At 49.2% G+C, this 26,749-nt stretch overlaps 1 protein-coding gene across 1 annotated transcript in view; it reads left to right on the top strand.

The window, feature by feature from the left end:
- LOC144935727 (myomesin-1-like) overlaps positions 1–26,749 on the top strand; it is a 56,646-nt gene that overhangs the window by 17,734 nt on the left and 12,163 nt on the right. Inside the window, exons 8-24 of the mRNA XM_078862466.1 lie at positions 1–165; positions 3,907–4,068; positions 5,116–5,257; positions 7,403–7,602; positions 7,731–7,787; positions 8,693–8,817; positions 11,551–11,734; positions 13,084–13,261; positions 14,872–14,993; positions 18,548–18,691; positions 20,391–20,596; positions 22,150–22,276; positions 22,802–22,980; positions 23,907–24,021; positions 24,732–24,782; positions 25,793–25,929; positions 26,196–26,343. Coding sequence (XP_078718592.1) covers positions 1–165; positions 3,907–4,068; positions 5,116–5,257; positions 7,403–7,602; positions 7,731–7,787; positions 8,693–8,817; positions 11,551–11,734; positions 13,084–13,261; positions 14,872–14,993; positions 18,548–18,691; positions 20,391–20,596; positions 22,150–22,276; positions 22,802–22,980; positions 23,907–24,021; positions 24,732–24,782; positions 25,793–25,929; positions 26,196–26,343 — 2,442 coding nt within the window. The remainder of the gene's footprint in view (positions 166–3,906; positions 4,069–5,115; positions 5,258–7,402; positions 7,603–7,730; positions 7,788–8,692; positions 8,818–11,550; positions 11,735–13,083; positions 13,262–14,871; positions 14,994–18,547; positions 18,692–20,390; positions 20,597–22,149; positions 22,277–22,801; positions 22,981–23,906; positions 24,022–24,731; positions 24,783–25,792; positions 25,930–26,195; positions 26,344–26,749) is intronic.

Raw genomic sequence — 26,749 nt, 5'->3', positions numbered from 1 at the left:
TGCCAGCCCTGCCCACGGTGTCAGGGCTGGAGTTCGACGTGCGCATCATGGAAAAGTTTGGCGTCACGTTCGGCCGGGAGGGAGAGACGCTGTCCCTGTGCTGCACCGCCGTGGTCGTGCCAAACTTGCACAAGGCTCGCGTGGAAATCCAGTGGTTCCGTGATGGTAGGGGCCTCTCGTTAATTTTAATGAAAGTACATACACGCACACACACACACACACGTGGAAGGGCCCGTGTGACTCAGGTGGCGAGTTCTGTGTTCGAGCAATGAACTGGCACCCTTGAAATGCTAGGTTAGAATGAAAGTATAACGAGAAGAAAGACCAAATTGAATATACATAGCGTCTAAAGTCAACTACGTCAGAAGAAGTGTTACAAAAGCGGGGACTACGTTATGGGATTAGGTGAAAAGGGGGGAGATCAGGGCAGGGAAACATCGGAGAGAAAAGATGAAGCAGCACCATGGCACAGCCCGGGATGAAGCAACCTGGGCCTAGCACCGACAACAACAACAACAACAATGAGCCGGGGGCAGCTGGGGCAGCACAAAGGAGTCCCAGGGCAGTCTAAGGAGGGAGTGGCAGGGGCACAACGCCCCACACCAATGAGTGCTAAAGTCTAGACCTGGTTACCATTGACTGTATATAAAAAGTACCCGTTGTTATTTTATTGTTTACTAGTTCAAGATGTTGTGGTTCTAATGATTTTATGTTGTAGTTTATTCACACGGGAAAAATACAGATGGTCTCCACTTTACGACCATCCGATTGGTGACGGTCCACATTTGCGACGTTTATATAATTCAACCAAGGATCCATTTACGATGCAAACATTTTATTTATGATGCATCTTCATACATGACTCTGAACACATTTGAACAGTCATTCTGGTTTCCGATGCGACTTGGCGTGGAGCTTTTGTTATTCTCATAATTTTTTGTGGATTTTTACCCATTAAACCTTGTTAAACATGTCCGATTAAAGGGAAAAAACCTCATCAGAAAGTGATGTTTTCACTGTTTATACAGTCAATGAGGAAATAGGGTTTCGATTTCCGACGGGGTTTCTAGGAACACATTGTGACGTCGTGAAAGCGGGGACCGCCTGTACTCTTTTTCAAGGTCATGTAAAAAACACATTTTTTTATTTTCTAGGTGAGGCCCACTGAGCTATATAGATCTTTTTTCAGAAGCGACTTGGCCACAAGTGATAGCCCAACGAAATGGCTTATAATGTGTAAATTTGCAGCAGCCAAATACTCGAAGCGCATGTTTTTAATGTGGAGGGAAAGACCCGGAAAAAAATCCACGTGACCACGGGGAGAACATGCAAACTCCAAATATACAGGCGTGAGGGTCAGGGTCAGGATCGAACCCACGACCTCCTATATACCAACCGAGGTCGTTAGCATATCCCCACCACATGTAAATGGTGTCTGTCGCGAGTATGGATACAGAGGCCTATTGATGTGGCTCTTGAACAGAGTGCTGTGGGCTCAATGACAAGCTGCAGGAGTGTTAAATGCAAATGTATTTGTTTCATGACACGACACGGAGAGAACGGCCGGATGTGATGGTGAAGAGAAAAAAAAGTGACTGTTACAAAGAAGGAAATCGCCTGTGACAGTGGCTGAGAGGCTCAGTGAAATCCATGCTCACTCCCCATTGTGGCCAATAATATCAGATCGTTCATTCCATCACGCATGATTTCCATTAATTTTACGAGTTGTGTTTTCCCCCCTTTAAATTATTCATGTTTTTTGCTATATCGTACCTCGTTTTACAGCACTTACATGAACACGATGTGAAAATAATTTAGATTCAACGCACGCCATGCATTAAGCTTGGAAAACAAAAAAAATATTTACGCAATAAACAGATGTCAGATTCGTGCCCAGGCATTTTTTTGGCACTGCCTTTGCGGCCATGATAACGGTTTGTGTTTGTACAACCGCTGCAATCCTCATACGACGGATATTTGATGGGGAAATATCCATCGGGCCACGGTATAATGACTCAGCCATCTGCACGCTAAGATACAGGGTGCTCAAAAAAATGTTAACACTTATATGGGACTATCGTTTTTAATGGGAAAAGAATGGACAATACACTGTAACATGATAACAAATGTGATGTTAATAGCTTCAAAAAGTCAAAGAGTTTCCACTTGATAATTGTTTTTTTACCCTTCTATCTGGCAACAAAACTGACACCTTTTTACAAGGAGTCATGTTTGCATAGACCACAATACCTGCAGTCATGTAAAAAGGTGTCAGTTTTGTTGCCAGATAGAAGGGTTAAAAAACAATTATCATATTTTTACTGGCAAATGAGGTGAGTTTCCACTTGTTCTCCATCCTTGTCAACACACACGCCTGGAATCTTCTCCAGTCCAGAGGCACATTTCTTGTGGTATTATTACAAATTCCCAGATGTACTTTCAGCATCGTGTTATGAAATTCGTTAGGAACTCTCGCAGAGCAGTACAACCCTGTGTGTTCGGGGACTACCCACAGAAACGGATTTCACAGAATTCAGATTTTCTCTGTGTGTGTGTGTGTGCAGTCATTGATGTGCAGTGGGGAGCGGTGGCGCAGTGGTTAGCGCGCTGCGCTACGGACCCGGTGAACCGAGTTCGTTTCCCGCTCACGGCCAAAAGCCAGTGACCATTATCTGAACCGGTCCTGGGCCTCCCCTAGATTGACTCAGCCTCAAATTAGTACCTGGTTAGATGTGTAAACATCGCCACTAGGGGAGACAAAGGCGGCCGGGCGTGGTGTTGGCCACCCACCCCCCTCGTGTGCCGTGCTGGCCTTCATAGGTGCTACTCGCCAACAGCACTTGCCCCAACAGTCTGTTAATAGGCGATACGGGGGATTTTTTTGTTTGCAGTCATTGGTGACTTCACTGAGACCGTGAAGCCGGCTTATTGCCCTAACCCCCGCTCTCATCGGCCACCCATGCTCGCTGCACTCTCTGTACGCTCGCAATGCCAACCTCGGCCACAGGAAAGAATACATAATTGAAACATTATGCGGAGCAATATATAAAATATGCCACGTAACTCCCCTTTGCGTATAATGCTTTACTCTTAAATCAAAGTGGTACTTTTTTATGACATTTTATACCATTCTATGCCATTCTTTGCTTCAGAATTTTTTTATGTATCACAGTTAGACTGTTTAATATCATGTATTACTCTGGCGTGCATTATTAACGCACGATGTCTGCTGATGTTGTACATTTTACATGGAACTAATGAATTTCTGCCTTTTTGCCAGTAAGTGAGATGCAAATCTCAAGGTTTTGTATCCTGGTCATTGAAGGTTTTACCTTGGGGTAGAGCGGCGGTGCAGCGGTTAGCACATTGCTCTACGAGCTCTGCTTTCTGAATTAAATTCCTGGCCAGAGCTAACATCAGCGTTGAGTGAGACCTGAACTGGTCCAGGGACTCACCTCCTACCAGCCACTGCACGCTGGCCAGCGTGTTGGCGTATGACTTGGCGTGGGGAGGCCTTCACCCAAGCGTGTATTGACAAAGGGCTGTGAATTGCTGTTGTTGGTGCAATAGTTTGCACAGCGGGTAGACGGCTCGTTATCCCGACGTGGCAGACGAAGCGGCGGTGCAGCTTTCGCTAATCTCCCCGCCTCTGTCCAGCCAGCAGTATAAATCGGTGCACCAGAGTTAGTCGATTGGCAGGTCACGTGCGGTGGGGGGTAAAGTGTGGGTACTGCGGCTTCTTCCAAGACGCCTGGCTAGCGAGGAAGAGTAGGCCAAAAATCCCGGGTAGTCGAGGCAGTGGCACAAGCAGGACATTGCAGGGATGCGTCTTTACCTTTTAAAAGTAATTACTCGGCACCCCCCCCCCCCCCCCCCCCAACGGCCGTGTGCGCTGTGCTCGCTCAGACGTGCAGCTGGAGGAGTCCAAGTGGGTGCAGCTGTACTGGAGTGGGGAGAAGGCCACGCTGGTGCTGGCCCACCTCAACAAGGAGGACGAGGGCCTCTACACGGTGCGCGTCGTCACCACCGGCGGCGCCGCTCGCCACTCCGCCTACGTCTTCGTGCGCGGTACGCGGCGGCTCGGCGCGCTTTGCTCCCCGACTAAGACGTCGGGGATCAAGCGCGTGCTGTTCGGCACGCTGGCCCGACGTTTCATCTCCGCGCGCACCGGCAGCTTGTTCAGGATCTGAATTCATCGTGCCGGGCAACACGCGGTGCAACCCAATTTTTTTTCCTCTCAAAGGTGCATTTTTATTTAGTGCCAAACTAAGTGAAACGCCAAATCTAATGTAATGGGTTTTGTGTGTGTGTGTGTGCAGTTATTGATCACAATGCTGAGACCATCATCATCTCGCTAGACTTGAGAACTTGTTTTATCACAGGTGACTGAAACCGGGATTTTAACCCAAGGTTCTTTGTGGTATTCGCTCGAAAGCCTGACACCTAAGCCACCCCGCCACCTCAACACCAAACCTAGATTAACAAGACCGTCAAAGGCCATGCCATGGGGCGCTTCACTATGGGACCCCACCGTTGCCACGGGTTTACTGAATAACCTGTCCTGCACACATCTCGGTCTATGGATCTCGCATTGTTTCGCCTGTCTTTCCTATCTTGTATAAAACACGAATTGGATTGATATGGCGTCTAATAGCAACTACAAAAAATGTTTCAAGAAGCATCTCAGCTCTTGCTAACTGCCCTCACTCGAGCTCAATTTGTTGCTGACCTCTTTGAAGGACTCACTGTTCGATTGTGGCCGCTGCTTAACAAAGGGGTGAAGTTGTAAGAGTATAATAACACAATTAACTAGGTAACATGACATATTATGCTCCATAGTATCGAGGACAAGGCGACACACTCTTCACCAAGGTTATTCACACCGACACGAGAACACATTTTGCCACAAATTGGACTGGAGAAATGAAGGCATAAATATGGACAGAGGAAGAAAGCAGCCAGTTTTTGCCATTGTAACAACCAATGTGAACGTCCTGTCTGTACGCCCACTACACACGATAGGGGATCTTTGTCTGCACGTACTCACTCGTGCCTGTGAGGTTTCCCATGTGCCTGTGTGTCCCCCCCCCCTGCCCACCACCGGCGGTGTTACAGATGCGGCAGCTGAAATTGCCGGCGCACCTCCTGCTCCGCTTGGCGTGGAGATCCACGATCCGAACCGCAACTACGTCATCGTCTCGTGGAAGCCTCCCAGTGGCCAGGGAGGCAGCCCCATCACCGGCTACTTTGTTGAAAGGTCAGTGCCGCAAGCAGATGCCATTTTGTTTTGCTATTCTTCTCTCTCTCTCTCTCCAAATTATCCCATCAGGGCCAAGTCATGATGTGTATGTGTCCTCTCGGAGGGAGGTGAACAGTTGGCCCAGAAGTCAAGAGCACTGAGCCAACACTGCTGAGATTCTGCGTTCAAACCTGAGTTTCAGCCATTGGTGATAAAAGAGGGCTCTTCAAGTGCAATGAGTTGATGGTCTCAGTCTGGTCGCCAATGACTGCACACAAAAAACCCCATCGCATGAAGAATGCACCCTCTCGTGCGTAGATGAAATGTTTGATTGAAGAGACCTCGGATGTAGTTCTGCGATAGTTGTCTCAGTGGGCCATTCTCCCACACGACATGACGTACTGCTCCGCCCGACTCCATCGCATCTTTGGCACGTTTCGAATAACATTGGCAATAAAAAAAAGTCCTCTTTAAATTAATTCAATAACACTATAAACTCTTTTTTTTTACCAGGTATGGCCCACTGAACTATATAGCTCTTTTTCAGAAGCGAGCTGGCTACAAGTGATAGCCTAATGAAGATGGCTTATCACGTGGCAATTTATAGCAGCCCAACACTCTAAAGGGATGTTTCTAAATGTGGAGGGAAAAACCGGAGGAACCGGAGAAAAATCCAGACAACTACAGGGAGAATATGCAAACTCCAAATATGCATGGTTCAGGGTGGGGATCGAACCGACGACCTCCTGTAAAGCAGGCGAGGTAGTTAACATCTCGCCACAGTGGCGCCCGTTAAGCAGGGCTTCACATTGTACCATGGGATTTCTCCAGAGGATGGCACCACAGAACTACTTCTGAAGTCACTGCAATAGACCTCTCTTACGCAACACGAGATGGAGCTCATTCATTTGTTCCCTGCAATGTTTAACATCCCAGCGTAGGGGGAATGCGTCCCGTGTATACGTGGTTAGGGCATTGCATATAACGACCAGAAGGTCGTGAGGGCAAAGTTAGTTCAGAGGTCAAATGAGCTTTTAATCTATTTGTAGTCAATCACATATGTACTACTTTGTGCTAAGGAAAAAGCCTTTGTCCTTTTGACTAACTTACTGCCGTCATAGGCATGTGTAAGTTCAACTGCTGACTCAAGGCGACAAATGAGATATAATTGCTGTCCTGAGCAAGTTAGAATGGAAAACCACTTTCAGTGAGTTTTTTTCTTCTTCTAACAAGTAAAGCCCATTGTTGGCTTCTGAGGCATTCGCAAATATTTTTCACATGTGCCTGGAACGGTTGTTGTGCCCGTGTTTTCACACATCATATAAATAAAAATACCAAATGTCCTGGTTTGGCCGACAACACTCCCTATTTCACAGGGGCTGTTACAGTGTCCTCCAAGCATTTGCGAAAAATGCGATTTTTGTCCCGAAGTGTAAAATGTTCTTGTCTCAAACTTGACTCATGATGCGGGAGAAGGGCTCCCACCCTGAGTTTTGGGCACAGTTGGCAAAGATGGAAGGCAGGGCCCTGTGAGCGCTAGACGGGGCCAGTGTCGGAAGAGCACTCGCTGTGGGGCAGAGCTCGTGATCAAGTTGGTGTAGAGTTATGCAAGTGGATGGGGCCGATGGAGAGAGATGGTCTGTCGGCTCACCACGTGTCCCGGTTGAGCCTCCCAGAAATTTGGTCGCTTTAAACATCAACAAAGCAAATGAATGGAAGACGTGGGAAGAGAGGCCATTGCCCAGCTGTGGGAAATGACAACATCAACAACAGTTTTCAATGAATAATATTGGTCGCGAAAGCCTACGTGTTAAGCTAACTAATCTCTATGGGGAGGATTCTTTTCCTCTTCACAAATCTGGAAAATCGCCCGATGAAGCTGGTTGTAATCGTCAGCCAAACGTCGTCCTCACATTGCAGATGTTGTGGGTTTACGCTCCAACTCACCGGTTGTGCTCAAGTAGTAACGAATTGGCACGTTTTGTTTCTGTGACAAACCCTCATGTCAATTGGCCATGTCGGGTGGTGGTGGGTACACGACACATTTATAGTTACGCGACCTAACTCATAAAACCTTCACAAACAACAACAAAATGCGAATGGAGCTCCTGGTAGCTCCTGCGCGGAGAGTGACGCGAGGTGACGGCGCTTTGTGCCCGGCAGGCGCGAGGTGAACACGGAGAAGTGGGTGAGCTGCAACGACGCGCCGGTGCTGTACGCGCGCTGGGTGGCGGCGGGGCTCGTGGAGTGCCACTCGTACCAGTTCCGCGTGCGCGCCGTCAACGCGGCCGGCCTGAGCCTCCCGTCGCGGCCCTCGGAGCCCGTCATCGCTCTGCACCCGGACGAGGCCGCCAAGCTCAAGGGTGCCCGAACCCGTGTCGGCTGCAAGGACGCGGCGGATATGTTTACGCATGCGTATCCTGCGGGTGTGTGAATGTGTTATGCGAGTGTCGGAACGTTGTTGTTGTTGTTGTTGCTGTTGATGCAATAGGAACCCCTGCTGCCCCATGGACTGGACAAATCTTTGTGACTGAAGAGGAACCGACGGGTAAGAGGGATGTCCTGAACTGCAGCTGCGGTTTTGCTTTCATCATCGTCAGCATCATCGTCGTCGTTACTGGCCTCCCGCATTTACTTGGCTGATGTTATCAAATGCAAAAAATACAAACACACCTCATTCCTCATTAACACGGCTCTGGTTTAGTTTGTTGTCCTTCCCCTGCACCTCCGATGAGCACGGTTGACTACGTACCGTGCATAAGGAGTTCAGCATACACACGTATCATTGTAATGGGAATGGCTGCAGATTTTATGACAGGCCTGAAGATTTTATTAATTTGTAAAGTACCTGTCAAACTAATGTGGAAAACATGAGAGCCCTATCAGAAAACTTGGTCCACCGAGGCTTCAAAGCACACCAGCCTCCTGATTGCATCAGTCTACCACATTCCCAGTAACACGTGGAATAGGTAGCTTTTCCGGCATACGCTGAATTCCAACTTTCTCAAATTCGGCTTTGATAGGTTTTAGTGAATTGCACTGCCGTGCATGTGTATTACACTTCTGTTTGTGTATAACACCGCTGCATGTACATATTACACTGCTGTGTGCGGGGAGCAGTAGTGTCGTGGTTGGCGCATTGTGCTGCAAAACCCAGTGGCCGGAGTTCAATTCGTGCCCACAGTTAAAATCGGCGGTGAATGTCTGAACCGTTCCGGGGCCTCCCTTAGTTCCACTCAGCCTCAAATAAGCAACCGGTTTGGTGCGTGGAACACCAGGACTGGGGAGACAAAGGTGGCTGGACATCAGTGCTGGCCACACCCAGCCCCCTCGTGGGATGCGCTGGCCCTCATCAGTGCTCGCTAGCAGCCCTTGGCCCAGCAGTCTGCACGGACGCAGAGAGAGGGCATGGATCTTTGTCGTCGTGTTGAACGGCCGCGTGCCGCCCTGCAGACGCGACGGTGCCGAGCTGCCCGCAGGAGGTGGCGGTCACCGAGATCAGCCGCAGCTACGCGGTGCTCGGCTGGAAGGTGCCGGTCTCCTCCGGCTCCGAGGCCGTCACCTACTATGTGGAGAAGGTACGCGCGCTCCTCGGGGTCCGCGGGGTTCGTGGGCTGGTGCTCGGCTCGACACGAGCGAGTCCCGTAATTTCGTTATCCATAGTCAACAATGGCACGACGTTGTCGCACGATAAAACAATACGCCGTGACCAGAATCAGAATCGTTTATTTGTACGTGCAGAATCCGATGAGCTATAATTATTTATTATTTTACCAGGTAAAGCCCACTGAGCTATTAGTTTCCTTTTCAGAAGCGACCTGGCCACTAATGAAAGCTGAACGAAGTGGCTTATCACGTGGAGATTTCTCGCAGCCAAGTATTCGAAATAACCTAAACTTTCGTATATGTGTGTCCAATCACACTGACCTGACAAAGAAAAGTAATTGTGCACTGGCGTGTAAACGGTCAATTGCTGAAGAAGCCCCCGGCACGTGGAGCGAAACGTTGGTCATCGCGCCGTGCGACACGCGGCACGACCGGGAAACTCACGGGGAGCGCAACCGCGAAAAACCGGCGCGGGAGGATCACCCGAGTCACGACGTCGCACCACCCCAGTACGTAGAAGCCAATCAGTTGGGCATGGGGCAGCTAACGGCGGACAACGGGCAACTGGCTTGCACATAACAAGAGGATGGCTTGTAGCCGATATGGATTGGCAGTCAGGAGCATCGTCCGCAATGACGACACTTCTAAAGTACTTTTCAAAGGTCACGCGCGGTCAGTGATGCACAATGAAAGTGCGGCCAGCCGCCAATCGCGCTGCGGCGGCACGCATGATGAGCACTCGCTGCGTTCCCCAGTTCCCTAAGCGGCGTCATCGCACTGCGAAGGCCATGCCGGCGCAATAGTCATCGTGTGGGGCGGTACTCGCTGCTTGCTCCACCCTAAGTGATAGAAATAATGTAAATATGTATTCAACATTGATAGGAAACAAACACCGCGTTGCTGTGGAGCATTTATGGCTAAGTGCAAATATCAGCAGGACTCCGTTGTGTATACCCGCACACACACAATACGGTGTTATTTTCTTGTCCATCGGACTACTGGCTTTCCAGACCGATATTATCCAGCAGCATTGGTTTAAGCGAGCACACTCTGGACTGGTTTCGACATTCTGGGTTCTCATCGTCAGAGCTTGGCTTGTTAAACAAATACTGCTGAGTTGGCAGATGCCGTTGGCAAGAAGGACACTCGGTCTGAACGAAAATGGGCCAAGTTGGACGCAACAAGAAACATGATGTACGAACTCATGATGCATTGCTTTGGAGCATTATTGGTTCAGAGCATCGATTGGATCACTGTGCCAGGATGCTGTCGAGGGTGGGCGGGAGAGGCGCTCCCTCAGGATCACGAGGCCCTAATGTGTACATAAGTCGTCTTGTTCCCCGGCTCACTCGCACCTTACCTCCATGGACTCTGTCACGTTTATTTAGGGCACCCCCCAGCGTGCGTGTGTGGTGTGCGCGCACGAGTTTATTTATGGTTCCTTTGCGTACGTGAGCACAACCTGTGGTTAAGGCAGCAAGAGAGGCAAGGGTGGGTGGTGGAGCAATTATGAATGTTGATGCTCATTTGGAAACGAGTTGGCAGACAAACCGGTAGACAGCACGAGGTCCTTCGCTAAAGTCTTCCACGCGGCCCAATGTGACATGAGCACATCGGTTAGGCAGACAAACGGTCCTAGCAATTACGGCTGAAGTAATCTCATCCCCCTTTCACTGAACCTTCCCTCTGGGAATATCTCTCCATCACACCGGCAACAAACAAAACGCAACACTGACTGTATTACTGGCTGTCGCTTCGGTCTCTTTTAATAGCCAGGTATTCAACAATTCTCTGTGGCACCAATTCAATTAATTGTCAGTATGTTGGGGTCCAGATTCCATTCAAGAATTCATTCTTTTTTTAAAGTATCTTGCTTATTTTGGGTCTCATTTGTAGAGATCTTGTCCTCTTCATTAGCTTAAACACAACATGAGCCTAAAATGTTTATATAATCTTCACAAATCACGGATAATTGCATCTTACATGCACAGTTTGGTGCAGGAATTGTGAGCAGAATAAAAAAAATTAATCACCGATTTGACGAATTATTATATTCCTATTAATAACACAGCATTTAAAGGCACACATGTGAAATGCTTAGTCTCCAGTAGCACTGTGGTGGAGAATGTCACCGTTAACAAAAATACAACTGCCTCCAATCACAATTGTGTTTTTGACCCAGGTGGTACAGTATAACATTAGGAATGTTAATGGGTGCACCCACAGTGCAATTGTCGTCATCAATATCAAATCATGGACCACATAGCACGCCAATGCCTGCTTGGGTCATTTGCCAACAGCATTCAGATGTTCACCAGGTTGCTCTTGAGGCTGTCCATCAGCTTACCAACCTCAACATGGACATATAAACGTGGGTGAAAGACTTCCCGCCATACGAAAGAAGAATTGGTGTGCACTAATCAAGATTGGGAGAGAGGCGATGAACACGATTGGGGTTAGGAAAAGGGTTACAGCTGCTGAGTGGCTCCTGAATAAATTTTTCAGAGCAGCAGTATTTCACACTTACTTTTTTTATCGTCTAAAAGAATAAAAATGATGCCCTGAGGACACGACGAAGAGACGGTTTCAAATTGCTACTCGTCTGTCTTCACGATGAGTTGAATTAGGAAAAGGCGAGAACTCGACGGGCAAAGTCACTGTGGATTCTAGGCCGGCGTTCACGCAGGTCTGTGCCGCGTGCGCAGTCGACGGACGGAGGGGAGTCGTGGGAGCGGCTGAACGGAGGCGTCGCGGTCAAGTCGACGCACTTTGCGGCACTCGGGCTGGTGGAGGGGAAGAGCTACCGGTTCCGCGTGTTGGCCTGCAACTCGACCGGCTTGAGCGAGCCCTCCGAGGAGACGCTGCCCGTCACGGCCCACAACAAACTGAGTATGGCTCTTTGGTGTTTGATATACAAAAAAAAAACACTTCATTAGCATCATCATCATCATCCGACTATCGTTCTCATTCTTCATCGTTCATTATTTATCATTCTGAATCCATTATTCTGAACCACCATCGTTGTCGTCATTCAACCATCATCCATCATTTTCAATCGGCCATCGTTCTGAACCATTATGATCGAAATCAAATATGATCATTGTTAATTCATTCATCGTTCCGATTCATCATCATAATTCTCATTCTTATCCATCATCATCATCATTATTATCCTATTTCTATTTTACAACACACACTTCATTGTGTAACCTCACAAGCACATTTGCACAGAAATGTTATGAACCAGTAATAGTTTTTACAAGATGCATTTTTTTCGATATAAAACCCATTGAAAGTAATGACAGTGCCGAGTGCGGCCCTGCGATTGGCTGCTCACGCCACTGGCAGAATGGCCTTTATGAGAGCGATCTCCAGAGAGCCCCAATAGAGGGTATTTGGCCTGCTCTTCCAAGTTGGCCAAACGTGTTGGAGTAGGTGGGCGCATCTACGCAAATAGACACATCTCAGTCGCTGGACCCGTCGCTCGGACTTCGATCGTGACCTCGAAGCTCACCTGCGACCTTTGCAGCTGCTCCGCACGGTCGAGTTGTTTGGGCGCGACAGCACCTTCTTTGAATGTGTAACTATTTATTATGAATAAAAAAGAATCACAAGTACGGTACGTGATGAATGGCACAGCGTGGTGACGTGTGTGTAGCAAGGGGTCTAGCGATACCTGTGCCCAGGGACACGACTACTTATTTCAGCGGGGGGGGGGGGCTAAGCACAATGCGACTGTGGCCCCCCCCCCTCCTTTCTCCCGACTCACTTTTACTGTAATATCTAGGGATGGTTTTAACCCCGTAGACAATATCACGTAGGCTATAACTACACTGTATGTATTACTTTAGTTGCACAGTGGATCGGGCTCAGAGGAAGACAGTCTCGCAGTGACAGTATTAATTCAACAATTTCATGGTACAATACTCACAATTAAGTTTCTGCGCGTCTTGCTTTCATTTGCATGTCAGTGAGTATTTTTCGGAAATAATAATCGTTCATTTGTACCGACGTTTTTTTTTTTGGCATTCATGGCCAATTGTTGGATACAAATTTTTTTCCAAATTTTTCTTCAAAATGTGTTTTGTTTCCACTTGTTTATCCGTGCATTCGGAGGGCCCTCCTTGTGGTCGGCTGGACCCCCCCCCCCCCATGCGTCGCATAACGCTGCAACCAACCCCCCCTGCCCCCCATAGTTGGCGCTCACCAATCGCACCTCTTTGTCGTTCTCCCCCAAGTGCCGCCCTCGGCCCCGGAGAGCGTGAGCCCTGAGAGGGACTCCGCCACCTCGGTGCTGCTCAACTGGAAGGAGGTGGCCGACACCGCCCAGGGGCTGCTGGGATACTACTTGGAGTCTCGCGCCTGCGACTCCAAGGAGTGGCAAATCAGCAACAACAACCCCGTCAAGCGCAACAAGTGCGTGCCATACGTCCGGGGGGGGGGGGGGGGGGAACAAAACGGCCTGGCGACATGGCACCATCACACCCTGCTCGATGTTGTTGTTGTCGTTGTTGTCGTCGTTGTTGTCGTTGTTGTTGTTGTTGTCGTCGTCGTCGTTGTTGTTGTCGTCGTTGTTGTTGTTGTTGTTGCTCTTTGCTTCCTCACAGGGCACCGTGATCCCCAGAGGAGATCAAGGACTGGCCGTGAAAGATGCGGAGGCTTGCTCGCCGTTCCACGGTTCCATTTATTGTTTCATCGTCCAGGAATATGTCCTCATCGTCTCGGCCCGATCGCCTGCCCTGTGGCCTGCCCTGCCTGTTGGATAAATCAGGCCGCGATCGGCGATCCTCGCTGGCGTTGATTTGAAACTTCACCGACCGTTCACGTGACGCTTTAGCGCCCCGTGCCCATGTTTACTTGAGTCTCGGCAGCGTTTGTGTTTTGGTGTGAAGCGGTGGCGCAGCGGTCAACGCTCTGAACTCAGAACCTGCTCACCCGAGTTCGATTTCTGGTTGAGACGAACATCAGTGGAGAGTGATATCTGAACCGTTCCTGTGTCCCCCCCCCTTTACCAACATGCACTGCTCAGCATGGTGAAGTATGGTCAAACAACCTCCATATTGCATCGGGAGGCCATCCCCCAGTAGTGGATTGAGAAAGGACTGTATACAATGCACATCATTCAATCTCCTGGGTTAAATATAGAAGCTCAACTCTGCGATTTTGTGCAAAGCTGAGAACAATCCGTGCTGTGAGCACTTGGACCTGTCTAAACGGAAAAATAAACGTGAGTGCTCCACACCTATTTCCATGTGTGCTGGCCCACGAAACGGGCTTATTCTAAAAGCAGCTCATGCCCCCAGGGTTTCATAATGAGTCCGTTTTGGACGCTGCCCACCGCAGTGGAATGGTTGGCACACAGGACCTACAATCCGGTGGTTGCCGCTTCAATCTCCCAGCGCAGCGGTTGAAACGATGGACACGTTTCTTAAATCCCCCCCCCCACGGTTAGACCGCAGTTAGTCGATCGGAAGGTTTGCGTGTGGGAGGGTAAAGTGTGAATACTGCCAACTTCTTCCTAGATGTCCGGCCAACGTGGGAAAGTTGATCACACACCCACCCTCTCTAGAGGGGCTCTCTAGAGCGCCCTCTAGTGGAGACCCTTCCTTCAGCAGTGGTGCGAGCAGGCAATTACAGGGCTGTGCCTTTAGAAACGTGCGTTTCGATTATTTAGACTATTTTCCTGCTATAAATTTCCACTTGATAAGCCACTTTGTTGAGCTATCATTTGTGGCCAGGTCGCTTCTGAAAAAGAAGCCAATAGCTCAGTGAGCTTTACCTGGTAAAATACAAATAGTTTAGTTTCATTTCTAGATTTTTTTGTTTACCTTTCCTATACTTTGCACTCCGATCGTGTTTTTGTATTGTTTGTCGTAACGTTCTGACCTGCCCCAACTGGACATCAATTGCAAATAAATATTCTGATTCTGATTAACTTTCACCAACGAGTGAATCGTGGCCAGAAACCGCTCCCTTGGAGGCGTCGCGACTAATCGGGGCGGCGACGCGCGCTTCTGACCCGGCAGCTTTGTGGTGCACGGGCTGGAGACGGGCGGCGAGTACGTGTTCCGCGTTCGGGGCGTCAACGCCGCCGGCTTCAGCAGCTTCTCCAAGGAGTCGGCGCCCTTCAAGGTGGAGGCACCTGTGGGTGAGTCGTGCGCGCAGAGGCGCAGCCCATGCCCCCGTCAATAAACAAGACGCTCTATCTCGGAGCCACAACCTTGCCTTGAATGATTTCGTTAACCGCACAGAATTATTTTATTCCTCACACGTGTGCAATAGCAGGATGGCGCATTTTGGGTTGGCAAATTTATTGCCGTAAAGGCGACTGCGTGTTCACCAAAACAAACGTGTTGACTTTGAGGCTGCAGCTACTAAAATGTCCTGGTTTGGCCAGGACGGTCCCCTGGTGGTTTCAAACAGCTTTTTTTCCCTCCCCCGACGTCTCGAAACATTGGTGCTTATTGCAATTTAGTAAGCCCCGTTGAAAATTGTTCTGGCCTCACGATCCACGCGTGACATGAGCGGGGCTACCTGAGCAGTGGGCGCAGTTGGCACGGGAGCGGGCGGAGCCTGTGGGCAGCAGGTGGGCAATGGGTGCAACCAACATCAGGCGGGCAACGCTCCTCACAATGAGGGTGAGCGGACTGCGGTGATGTCACATTAATTGGGGATGAAGTAGCGATGGGGACTGCCAGCTCACCACGTGTTGTGGCGGAATCTCCCAGAAATATGGTAGTTTGTGTGTCCTGAGTGAGCCTCAAGTCAGTTCAGCCTGAAACGATGTGTAAAGTGTAGACCTTGGTTGAGCTGCTAAAGTCGTGACAACCTCTTTTGTCGGGTAGAGAAGGAAGCTTCTTCCGTAATGGGATTTTTTTCTTTCAAATATCGTTTTTTTTTTCTATCCACTGTGGATTGTGTATCATCATGACATGATAGCTGTCTGTGAAGGTTTTGTTGTCTCGTAATTGCACAAGAGAACTGTTCCCTGCGTCATTGTGTTAATATATTTCCCTGTGCGTAAAATAGTTTACATATAAAAAGAGGCAAAACTTTTGAGTGCACTTTAACAACATAAAACATACATTGTATTCCTTCTAGTGATGAGAAAGCTCAATATTGCACATGATGGAGGCAGTTTGGACCAAAGACATATTATTGGGCAGAAGACTAAAAAAATATTAATGTTTTAAAAACGTAATATTTTAAACCACTATTATTTGTACATTTTTACATGCCAGCACTGTGCGTAGTGTAAAGTCACCAGTCAACAGACTCCACCGGGTTTGCGGGGCCGAGAGGAAGTCAGCTGAGCTCCCGCAGTGTCCTGGATGATGGCACAATGTGTCCAGGAACGGTAATTGAATGATGAATAACTTTGCATTCAGCTAACAATAACTGTATTGGACACAGATGGTACGAGCCTTCTGGAAAACTCAAGCTGGCTCCTCTTGTCGCACATGTGGGCTAAAGATTGCACTTTGAGGTTACACAAACGTAATTTTTTTTTTGCTTAAAACATTTAACTTTTGACTTTGAAGATCCCGAGATGATAATGTTTCCTGACGGTTTCCATGTTGGTTGACTTTTGGTGGTGGCATTTGTTTTGTATGTGGTTTCTTGTTCACAAAATGTGCAATTCTAATCTGTCGTGAGGTAATGTCTGTGGGTTGAAACTTTTTTTTCTAAAGGAAAGTCCTCGCTCCTCTTCCTGTTGTTCACTGCTTCTTTTTGCCACCCGGGTACCTTTTTAGTTTCACATCAGCAAAAAATTAACCCAGTGTCTTTTTTAGTTTTAACACGAAGTGTAGGGTGTTTAACAAACAAATCGGTACACTCACACCTAATTACTGTTGTTCGCGAACCTCATGCACGCAGTCTATACACGCACTTTGTAAATTCAACGCGAAATGTCAATTCCGAGAAATGACAAATATACTCGTAAAAGCACAGGAGAAATAATGTACTGCCTAAGGTCACACCTTTCCTGGTCTCAACAAATACTGACAAAGGAGGAGGTCCCATGATGTAGCTGGTCACCCCGAGCTCTCAATGCCCTGATGGTGGCATTGTCTTTGTGCTGGTCGCCTTTTGGCGTCCTCTGGTCTAACGCCGTTTGAGACTAGGCTCTAAAGAAAGCCGTCTCTGGTGTGGACCAATCAGTTTCAAAGACAATGCACATTCTGTCAGAGCATGTTTTTTAGTTTGCATGTTCACCACAAGTATATGTGGTTAATGCAGACATGATTCCTTGCAAAGGTTTCAATTTGATGTTTTAACATCTTAACACCTGTTTTATAGCCAGAAAAGGGAAAACAATATTATCCTAAACATATATATTTAGAGGGAGCAATATTTGTTCCCACCAGAGAACTACCCCACCACTACTGATTTGAACCTCCAGAGCAACGAATATTTTTGTTCCAATCAGCGAAATTGTTTTTTTTTTGCATTACAGCTAGGGTTAGGGCGAGTTATTTACGTTGAGTTTGGGTCGAGATAAATTCTCCCTTAGAAAGGCAAAAAAATTGCTTCATCGGTGAGTATAAAATACTGCAACGAAACAAACACATTTGGAAAGTGTCCTTAAAGTTACGGTTTTAGTTGCAAATGGACGGAAATGAGGTCACACGCAAAATAACTTTTTGGTGAAGAGACAAACCAAAGAGGGTGACCAACGTTCGTGAATGTCGGTTTGCGAAGGTGGAGGACATTTAGTTCTCGGCAGAACGGAATATACTTGTGAGAGTTAGGGTGGAGGGGGGCGCACACAGATTCACTCACCACTCACACCGGCACCTTCGGAACCCCTCACTGTCCCCATCGCTCACGGCACGGGTGGCCGTACCCCTGTGGTGAAACACGGGAGCACGGTGACCCTCCCCTCCCTACCCCCGACGGTGACCCCCCCCTCCCTACCCCCCCTCCCTACCCCCGACGGTGACCCCCCCTCTCTACCCCCGACTCCCGCCGCCTCAAGCCGCTCGTGCGCGGTCGGTCAGTCGGCGGAGAACGTGAACTAAAATGCTTCGCTCTTTGACACCAATAACAATGATGAAGTATTAACAATGTCAATATTGACCGTTGAAGTATTAATCATGTCAATATTGACCGATGAAAACTGGAGCACGCTTAAATATAGAAGATCAAAATTATGCAGAAATGAAATGGTTGATTACAGGGTCGTTTTACTTGACGCGTATTTGTTGTTACTAAATGGTGGCGATCGGTTGCAGTAAAATCCCTGCACCCCCCCCACTCCCAGCGTATTGCAAATGTGTTCAATGTGTTTTTAACGTGATAAGAGTGATGCGGTAAAAGCTGCCAGTTTCATTAGGCTCGGATAGAATGTGGTGACGTGAACAATAAGGGTGTTTGTTGATTTAATGCGGGGATGGTATTACTATACCTAACCACGCTGGTCAGTGCAGATCGGTATAGAATGGACCCAGGGCCATTTCAGGAATCATCCACCGCTGATGAAACCCTAAGCCCATAATTGAGCTCTGGTCGTCACTGTGTGCTTAGCGCAGCGTGCTTACCAACTGCAACCGTAAGCTCTCAATGTGTAACTCCCCATATTCATATTTACGATTTGTGAAACGCATTTCATATGCTTTTTGTTGTTGCTTTTATCACCGTGTGTTTGTGTGTGTGGCAAGTGACGTAACTGAGATCCAAATATATAATTGTGTTGCCAAGACTTGCCCACGAGTGGGCATCAGCCGCAGACCCCTGAGCCGGCTTCACGAGTGAGTTTGCATGAGGCCGCTAAATCTGCTCCTGCCGCCGGGAAGAGCGTTGGTCAACCTGCGGCTGCGAGTGTCCGCGCCGGCTCCCCGCACCGTAAGTGGCAGCGCCGTCCTCCGCTGACAAAAAAAGCTTCGGCTGCTTGCATTCCATCGCGTCGCTTTTCCAATGCTTCGTTGTCAAACAGTGCACGGTTTCTGACTCCGGAGAATAATAAAGATCTGGCGGTGTCAAGCACGGAGCCCTTCCAATGCAGGTGTGACGAGGAGTCGGAATACGGAGGGAGGTGCGCCCGTAAACGACATGACTTTGCCACGCCGGCTTTTCGCGGCCGCGCTTTAGAGCCCTCTGCGGTGTTCTCTGGGCCGTGGCAACTTGCCGTTTGTTGCAACTTGTTGCACCTCCGATTGGCACAGATGGCTACGCGCGGTGCGAAAGAAGATCAACACACACACACACACACACGTGGTGTCCTGAAGACGCTGCCGGCACGTCGGGCAAATTGTCCGAAATCATTCCGGACAACTCGAAATGCGCATCAGAGACAGCTATACATGACATGGAGCTAAATTACATGGCGGTATTGCATGTCCTGTATGTGTACCATTACGAAGATGGAAATGATCAATAGAGTACATATATATAGTTTCAGTCACATTCATCACGATATAATTTTAAAAGCAATAGCGTTATTTATGTGATGTGCGCACAAGCGCACAATACACACACGCAAATAAGTGGACGGGAGGACACCACTGTTAATTTTTATCCATGTTTTTTCAGCCGATGTTTTGAGGCCATTAACGTTCAGATGGGACAGAGGACAATGATTGTGTCTCTCTATGGATCCGTGGTCCCACCCTGATGCCTTCACCTCTTCCAAAGGCACTCGAGCAATTAACCTATTATATTTGTGCCATCGCATTCTAAGGACGTGTGAGAAATGACAGACTTTGTGTGACTTGTAAAGACGACCTTAATATTACCTTAGAATGCCTGTATTAGAAGAAATGAACCTTATGGCCGAACCCCAGGGTACCACTGTACCCCAGCTCTCGCATCATGTCCGTGATGCAGTCATTTTTAGTCTGTTGATGGTCGGCGATGCGGCGATCGACTCATCTCGACGAGCTGTACACGATGCACCACCACGGTGCGTGCGAGCGTTCAGAGTTTCGGCGCAATCGTCCTCGCTGCGTTTCGACATAGCGGAGTGGCACTGATGTCGGATTGATTGGTACCCCAGTCGCGGAGTGAAGTACACCCCTGGAGAAAAATAGTGTCCCAGAAATAAACTCTTTAATTGCCTCGGCCAGTTTGTATTATTTGGTACCCCGGGGTACCGCCATAAGGATCAAATTACAAAGAAAACCACGTACAATTATATTTGATAATTAATTCATAGTCCTCTGTCAATCCACTGCTAGATGAAGGCCTCCCCAAGCTTTTATTGTGCAGTTGAGAACCGTCCTGCCTCACAGAATCACATGCCAGCTTGCAGCTGTAGAACTGATTTGTGTTTAGTTCATTGTCTTTCCCCCGAACCTTCGATTAGCAGTTGGCGAGGCAGTTCAACATACATACATACATAGCAATGCGGAATGGTGGAGTTTCCAACACTGGCTTAGGTCAAAACTAAATAAGATTGCCCATGAATGTGTAGGCGTTCGCGACCAATATTATCCATAATAATAAAATTTACGTGCGTGTCGCGAGCAGCCCTCACTCGGCTCCCTCGTGTCGTCGTTCTCCCGAGGCTCGTTATAACCCGCACGGCCACCCCTTGATCCTCCAGCCACCGCTCCGCCGCCGAGCAAGATCTCGCTGCTGAACTGCTCCGGCGTCGGCATGGTGCTGCACTGGCAGCCGCCCGCCCCTGGCAAGGCGCCGCTCGCCACGGGCTACCGCGTGGAGGCGCGCGCCGTGCCCGAGGCAGGGAGTGATTCCCCGGGCGATTGGCACGATGCCGAGGCGAGACGGGTCGACGACACGGTGTACGAGGCAAGCGCACGCCTCCTCCTCCTCATCCTCCTCATCTTCCTCCTCCTCCTCATCTTCCTGTGCGGTCTGCACGTCGCCAGGCGCCGCGGTGGCGGCATGTTGACTACCTCTCCTGGTATACCGGGGGTCGTGGCACTGGCGGAGCCAGTGGGGTGGGGGCACATGCCCCCCCAATGATTCAATCGAAATCCATAATTTCGATTGGATCATTGGGGTTTATTAGTAATAAATCGGCATTTTGCGACCCCCACTGCCACTGTGTAGCATATTATTACGTGCCAGGGACTCTGAGATGATAGGACAATAGTCTGAGTCCACAATTGGCAATAAGTAACGGCAAAGCAGTTATAAGTGACTCATAATTGTGCGCAGTTGTATATACAGTACACGACTTCCCTAAAGGCATTCACCTTCAGCGAGCGCGATGCCGATCACACACGGTTCAAATTCGACCCTCGCTATATAAAATCCGAGATAACATAAATATTAAAAAAATCGAAAGGATTGCATGGTGGACAGCAGTACAATGCAGCAAAATCCATTGCTGTATTGTACTCCTTTCCATAAAAAAAAATTGGTTTAGATCACATAAATATAAATGTGTCGTTAAACCCGCCACCACCCGACACAGCCGATTCGTCAGGTTTGTCACCTAAACAAAACATGCCAATTACTACTTCAGCATACCGCTGTGTTGGAGAGTACAACCCACAACATTTACAATTCGAGTACTGTGACGTTTCGCTGGTGATTACAACAGGCAGCTTCATCAGGCGATTTGCCAGAATTGTGAAGAAGTCTTCCGGTTTCGGACTTAAATCGAGGGAGCCAAGGTGATGCCATCACTGTGGGCCTACCAGGTGCCAAGACCAGAGGGGGTGAATGTAGGCCCCGCTGCCCACCATGGGTTGCCACCTCTCCAGGTTGACCCGGACAGCCCTGGTGCTGCCGTCAGTCTGCGGGCGCCAGGAATTGATTTGTACCGAGATCTGGTACCGGCGTCGTGTTGAGCCTTGTTACAGTCGCACTGCACAGCTTCGACAGACTTACGCCAGGGGGTTGGGCAACCAAAATAACAAGAAGAGACATTTTTTTAGACTTCGGTAAAAGAAAAACCACTCGATATTTCAAGAGCTGCAATGCATGTGACTAGGAGACGGTGCTCCTTCATAAATAACGTCGCGAAGCAGTCGTTAAAGAGCTGCATCTGGCTCCAGAGCCACAAGTTGCTGACCCCTGACCTAGGCTGACTGAGAAATATTCACGGGTTTGATTCATAGTGGAATAGGGGGTAACCCTATCCCCACCTTCACCAACCCGCACCGACCGGCACGGTGAAGCACGATGCTCGAGTAACTCCCGTGACCCCCGCGCGCCCGTTGGGAGGCCCTCATCCAGCAGTGGATTGACAAAGGGCTGCTCACAGGAGCAATAAATCCTCTCCGTAGCGGTCAAACAGTGAAACTGTTACGGCGCAAAGGCGGAACGTGCGTGGCGGCGCCGACCCCGAGCTCGCTGACACCACGCTGCTCGCGTCTCCCCGCCGCGTGCAGGTTCAGGGCCTGGCGGAGCACAGCAGCTACCAGTTCCGCGTGAGTGCGGAGAACCCGGGGGGGTTGGGCTGCCCGTCGGAGCCCAGCCAGACCTTCCCGTGCGAGAAGTGGACCTTCCCCGAGCCCGGTAAGGGCACCCCCCGCAGCTATGTTTATGGGACTTTTTTTATCGTGGCAAAAGGGGCCATAAATATTCCACATGTTGCATCAGCTCGACGTCGACTAAAGTGAGAAGACTGCTGACTATAGTAACACTCCATAATACGCTTTTTTTTGGGTGAAATCGCGCGAATATGAATGTGTCGGTCAACCCGCCACCACCGACACAGCCAATTAGTAAGGTTTGTCACGTAAACAAAACGTGGCAATTAGTTACTAGTTCAGCACACCTTTGTGTCGTAGAGTAAACCCACGATATTTACAACAGACGGGTGTGCCGAAGTACTAATTAATTGGCACATTTTGTTTACGTAACAAACCTAACCCACTGGCTGCGCCGGGCGATGGCGGGTTTAACAACACATTTATATTTACACGATCTAACCCCTCCAAAAAAACCTTTCTTATGGATAATATTGGTCGCGAAAGCCTTCCACCTTCGTGCTAAACTAAAGTAACGCCGCTGGCGGCCGTGCCCCCCGGGGTGCTGCAGGTCCCCCGTTTGGCCTGGCCTTCTCGGACATCAAGGACGGCGCGATGGTGGTGTCGTGGAAGCCTCCGCTGTACGCGGGGACCTCGGCCGTGTCCCTCTACCACGTGGAGCTCACGGAGGCCGACGCCGTCAGCTGGAGACGCTCGGACGAGAAGCCCTCCGCCGGCACGCGCGTCAAGGTGAGGCCACGCGGGAGGTGGGCTCTTTAGCAATTTAAAAGGGCGGAGGGCGAGAACACGTGGACCTGCGCGCGTGTGTGTGTTTCTGTGGATGTGTGTGTTTACCTGTCGAGCGGGGGTGTAGCGGTGAACCGGGTGACGCGAGTTCGATTCCCGCTCACGCCCAACACCAGCGAGGGATTTCTGAACCGGTCCTGGACCTCCTCTAGGTCGACTCAGATGCAAATAAGTACCTGGTGCGGTGTGTAAACATCGCCACTGGGGAGACAAAGGCGGTCGGGAGTGGTGCTGACCATCCATGACCGAGTATACCGTGCCGGACTTCATAGGTGCTCGCTAACAGCACTTGCCCCAACAGTCTGTTAAGGATATAGGGGAATCTTTATCTTTGTTAATTAGTGTTTGCGTGAGTATTTTTGAATCGTGGGGAGCACACTGCACGAGTGACCCCGTGGACCGAGCTCGATTCCCAGCTTCTGCTTACATCTGTGGTGATTATCTGACCCATTCCTTGGCCTGCCCTTAGGTCAACTCGGCCGTAAATGAGTACCTGGTGTAACGTGTGAACATCAGCACAAAGGTAGCTGGGTGTGGTGCTGGTGACACCACCCCCCTTCGTGTGCCATGCAGGTTGTGATATATTCTTTGGTTCTTTCGGTAAAGTTACGTAGATAGAAAAAAACCACGACGTTTCGATCGCAACACAGGCGGTTTATTTGTACATATTTTTACGTGGTTTGTTTATATTTCCTATACTTTGCACTCCTATCGTGTTTTTGTATTTTATTGTTGTAACGTTCTGACCCGCCCCGTACTGGACACGTGTGAAAAAGAGCTTAATAGCTCATCGGATTCCCACTGTAGTGTAAATAAATATTCTGACTATGATTCCACATGGGCGCCTGTGTGTGATGTTGTGTGTGCAGGTGGGAGGCCTCAAGGACGGACAACCGTACCTCTTCCGAGTGTTTGCGGAGAACGCTGGAGGCCGAGGGAAGATGTCGGAAGAGTATGGGCCCGTGGTGGCTCGTGGCTTGGCAGGTCTAGCCCACATTAGCTCACGATCGCTGCACACCGACATCCGTGGCTTGCCCAGCCTGCGTTTTCACACCACTCGAAATGTCATCTGGCTTACATTTTTTTGCTTTCGCGCAATGGTGGGTGGCGTGCTTATCGCACCGCGCTACAGCAGACTCAGTCGCATAAGCTCGACTCCCACCTAGGGCTAATGTCGGTGGCGAATTATATATAAAGCACCGGTCCCTCCTCTGGTCAATCAACCGCCATTGGGGACCCAGCATGAGGAGCTCTTCATCCAGCAGTGGATTAACAAAGGCCTGTGTATTATTAGACGTGTTGTTTCGTCACCTCTTTCGAGTTCCCAAACCGCATGCTGCTGCTTACGAGTGTCTAAGTACGTGCGTTGAACTTCTTTCGTACTGTACGTAGCCAACCGTGCTAATCGAAGGTGCGGCAATGTGATTAATGTCTCACGTGACTGGGTGACTTGGCTTTTTTATGGGTGCTTTTTCGACGTTATTATTCACCTGCAAGGAGGTGCCGCATGGAGAGATTGTTCTGCCAGAAAGGGTCTCACATTTTGCATTTATCATTTGAAAAGTGTTCAAGTCCACTTGTTTACAATTTCGCTCCTCCGATTAGCACGGTTGGCTACGTACGGTGCAAAAGAAGCTTGACATACATACTTACCTCTTCCCAATTCAGTTATTTGTGTTTATTTTTATGACCAGTGCTTCCAGAGACCAGCAAGCCTAAGGAGCAGAAGAGTAAGAAGGGCAAACGTGAGTAATGATACTTTTCTTCACGGCGAGTTTACAGCCCACAAAATGCCCCTCTCTTTTAGAAGCAACACGAGAGAGATTGAGGCGGAGAGTGGTGCCGCAACGGTTTGTGCTCTGTGCTGCGAACCCGACCACCCGAATTCAGTTCCCGAGCCACGGCAAACATCAGTGGCGGGTGATTTCTGAACCAGTCCTCTGCCCTCCCCTTCACCAACCCACACTGACCGGCGTGGTGAAGTATAGTCAAGTTAAACCACGTGACCGATCACGGCATGGGGAGGCATTCATCCGGCGGTAGATTGAGAAAGGGGCTGTAAAAATAAAAAGAAGAGATTGGTGTTCAGTCTTCGCAGTAACGTAACGAGCATGCAGGGGGGGGGCCTTAGTCCCCCTGGTGGCCATAGCTACGAGTTGGGGCCCCCTTGACAACCACCATACTACGGAGCTGCAGTGGCTTGACTATACTTCATCACGCCGGTCAGTGGCTGCATTTTGCAAATACGGAGCGCCCCTACAGCGTTAAATGTTTGAGACCGTGAGCGTAACGATGTGATTAGGCACGAGTCACGATATTTAACAGCCGAGGTGCGACCGTGCGAGACAAATCAAATATTGGGGCCCCACCTGACCGATTGCCACACCCCCCTGAGCTGATGACGTGGTTATGCGCTCTTATCATGCAGCGGTAGCCAGGGCCGGATGAAGATTGTGTAGGCCCCTTGGGCTACAGGTACTGTGGTGCCCCCAGTAATATTTTCAAAAGGAAAACAAAGTTAAAGAAAAAAAATATTTTTACAAGGCAAACAACAAATAAAATTCGGCATTCATAAGTGAAATAACTTTTCTCTTCATCTCTGGAGGCCCTCCCACTGGTGGAGGCCCCTGGGCCTCCGCCTAACAAACTCTCTGACCTAGAGTGGAGGGAGGTGCTCACCAATAGCACTTACCCTAAGATTCTCTCGGGTTAAGATGAGAATCTCTGTTCTCGTTTCGTCTCCCGGTGGGTGCAGCGGCCTCGGTGAAGTCCCCTCTTGCCGTGGAGGTTCAGGACAACGGGACCGTGCGGTTCTCGGCTCAGTTGGAAGACCTGTCCGCGTCCGCCGACGTCAAGTGCATCTTCAACGACAAGGAGATTGAGAAGAATGAGGTGACTCCACACACTCCGTCCCATCATGGGACCTCTCTTGTCTGTATCAAAATATAATAGGTTTTACCCTTTAGAATCATTCGTTTAGAGTATTTGGCTGCTCTACATTACCACATGATAAGCCACTTCGTTGAGCTATCATTTGTCGCCAAGTCGCTTCTGGGAAAGAGCTACGTAGCTCAGCGGGCCTTACCTCGTAAAATAAAAATAGTTTTAAAAAAATGTTTTAAAAAATCTCCTCTCCGGATGTTTCACTGACCGAGCAGAAGTATGACATCAAGGTGGACAAGGCCACGGGGCTGGTGGAGGTCCTCGTGGAGACCATCACTGCCGAGGATGAGGGCTCCTACAGCGTCGTCTTCAAGGAGGACGACGGCAAGGAGAATGCGAGCAGCTTGCCGCTGCTGGGCGACGGTGAGCTCGTCAGCGTTGGGAGCGACGCGGTCGATCCTGGCTGCCGGGTTCTCAGTGTGCTCCATGATGCAGGGATTACCAATAGCTGGCTGTATTGGTGTTGCTAAAAATGTACATGTAACAATCCATCCATCGCTGTCAGGGTTAGGAGGGCGACGGTCAACTTTCCGATATTAGGAAGCCACTGGAGTTATGCACTTTCAATCTCCATTGAAAACTAATTTCTTTAGAACTGCTTTTCGTGTTTAGATTATATCCTTCCCCCCACCTCCGATTCACACAGTTGGCTATGTACAGTGTGAAAGAAGTTGAACATACATACATTCAGCACATCCTCTCTGCACTTACCTGTGTCACTCCTGTAAATGAATCTTGATGTCATTCTCATCATCATCAAAAGTATCAG

Source organism: Lampetra fluviatilis, chromosome 14 (assembly GCF_964198595.1).
Source record: "Lampetra fluviatilis chromosome 14, kcLamFluv1.1, whole genome shotgun sequence".
Classification (NCBI taxonomy): domain Eukaryota; kingdom Metazoa; phylum Chordata; class Hyperoartia; order Petromyzontiformes; family Petromyzontidae; genus Lampetra; species Lampetra fluviatilis.
This window is presented reverse-complemented; position numbering and strand designations above follow the sequence as displayed.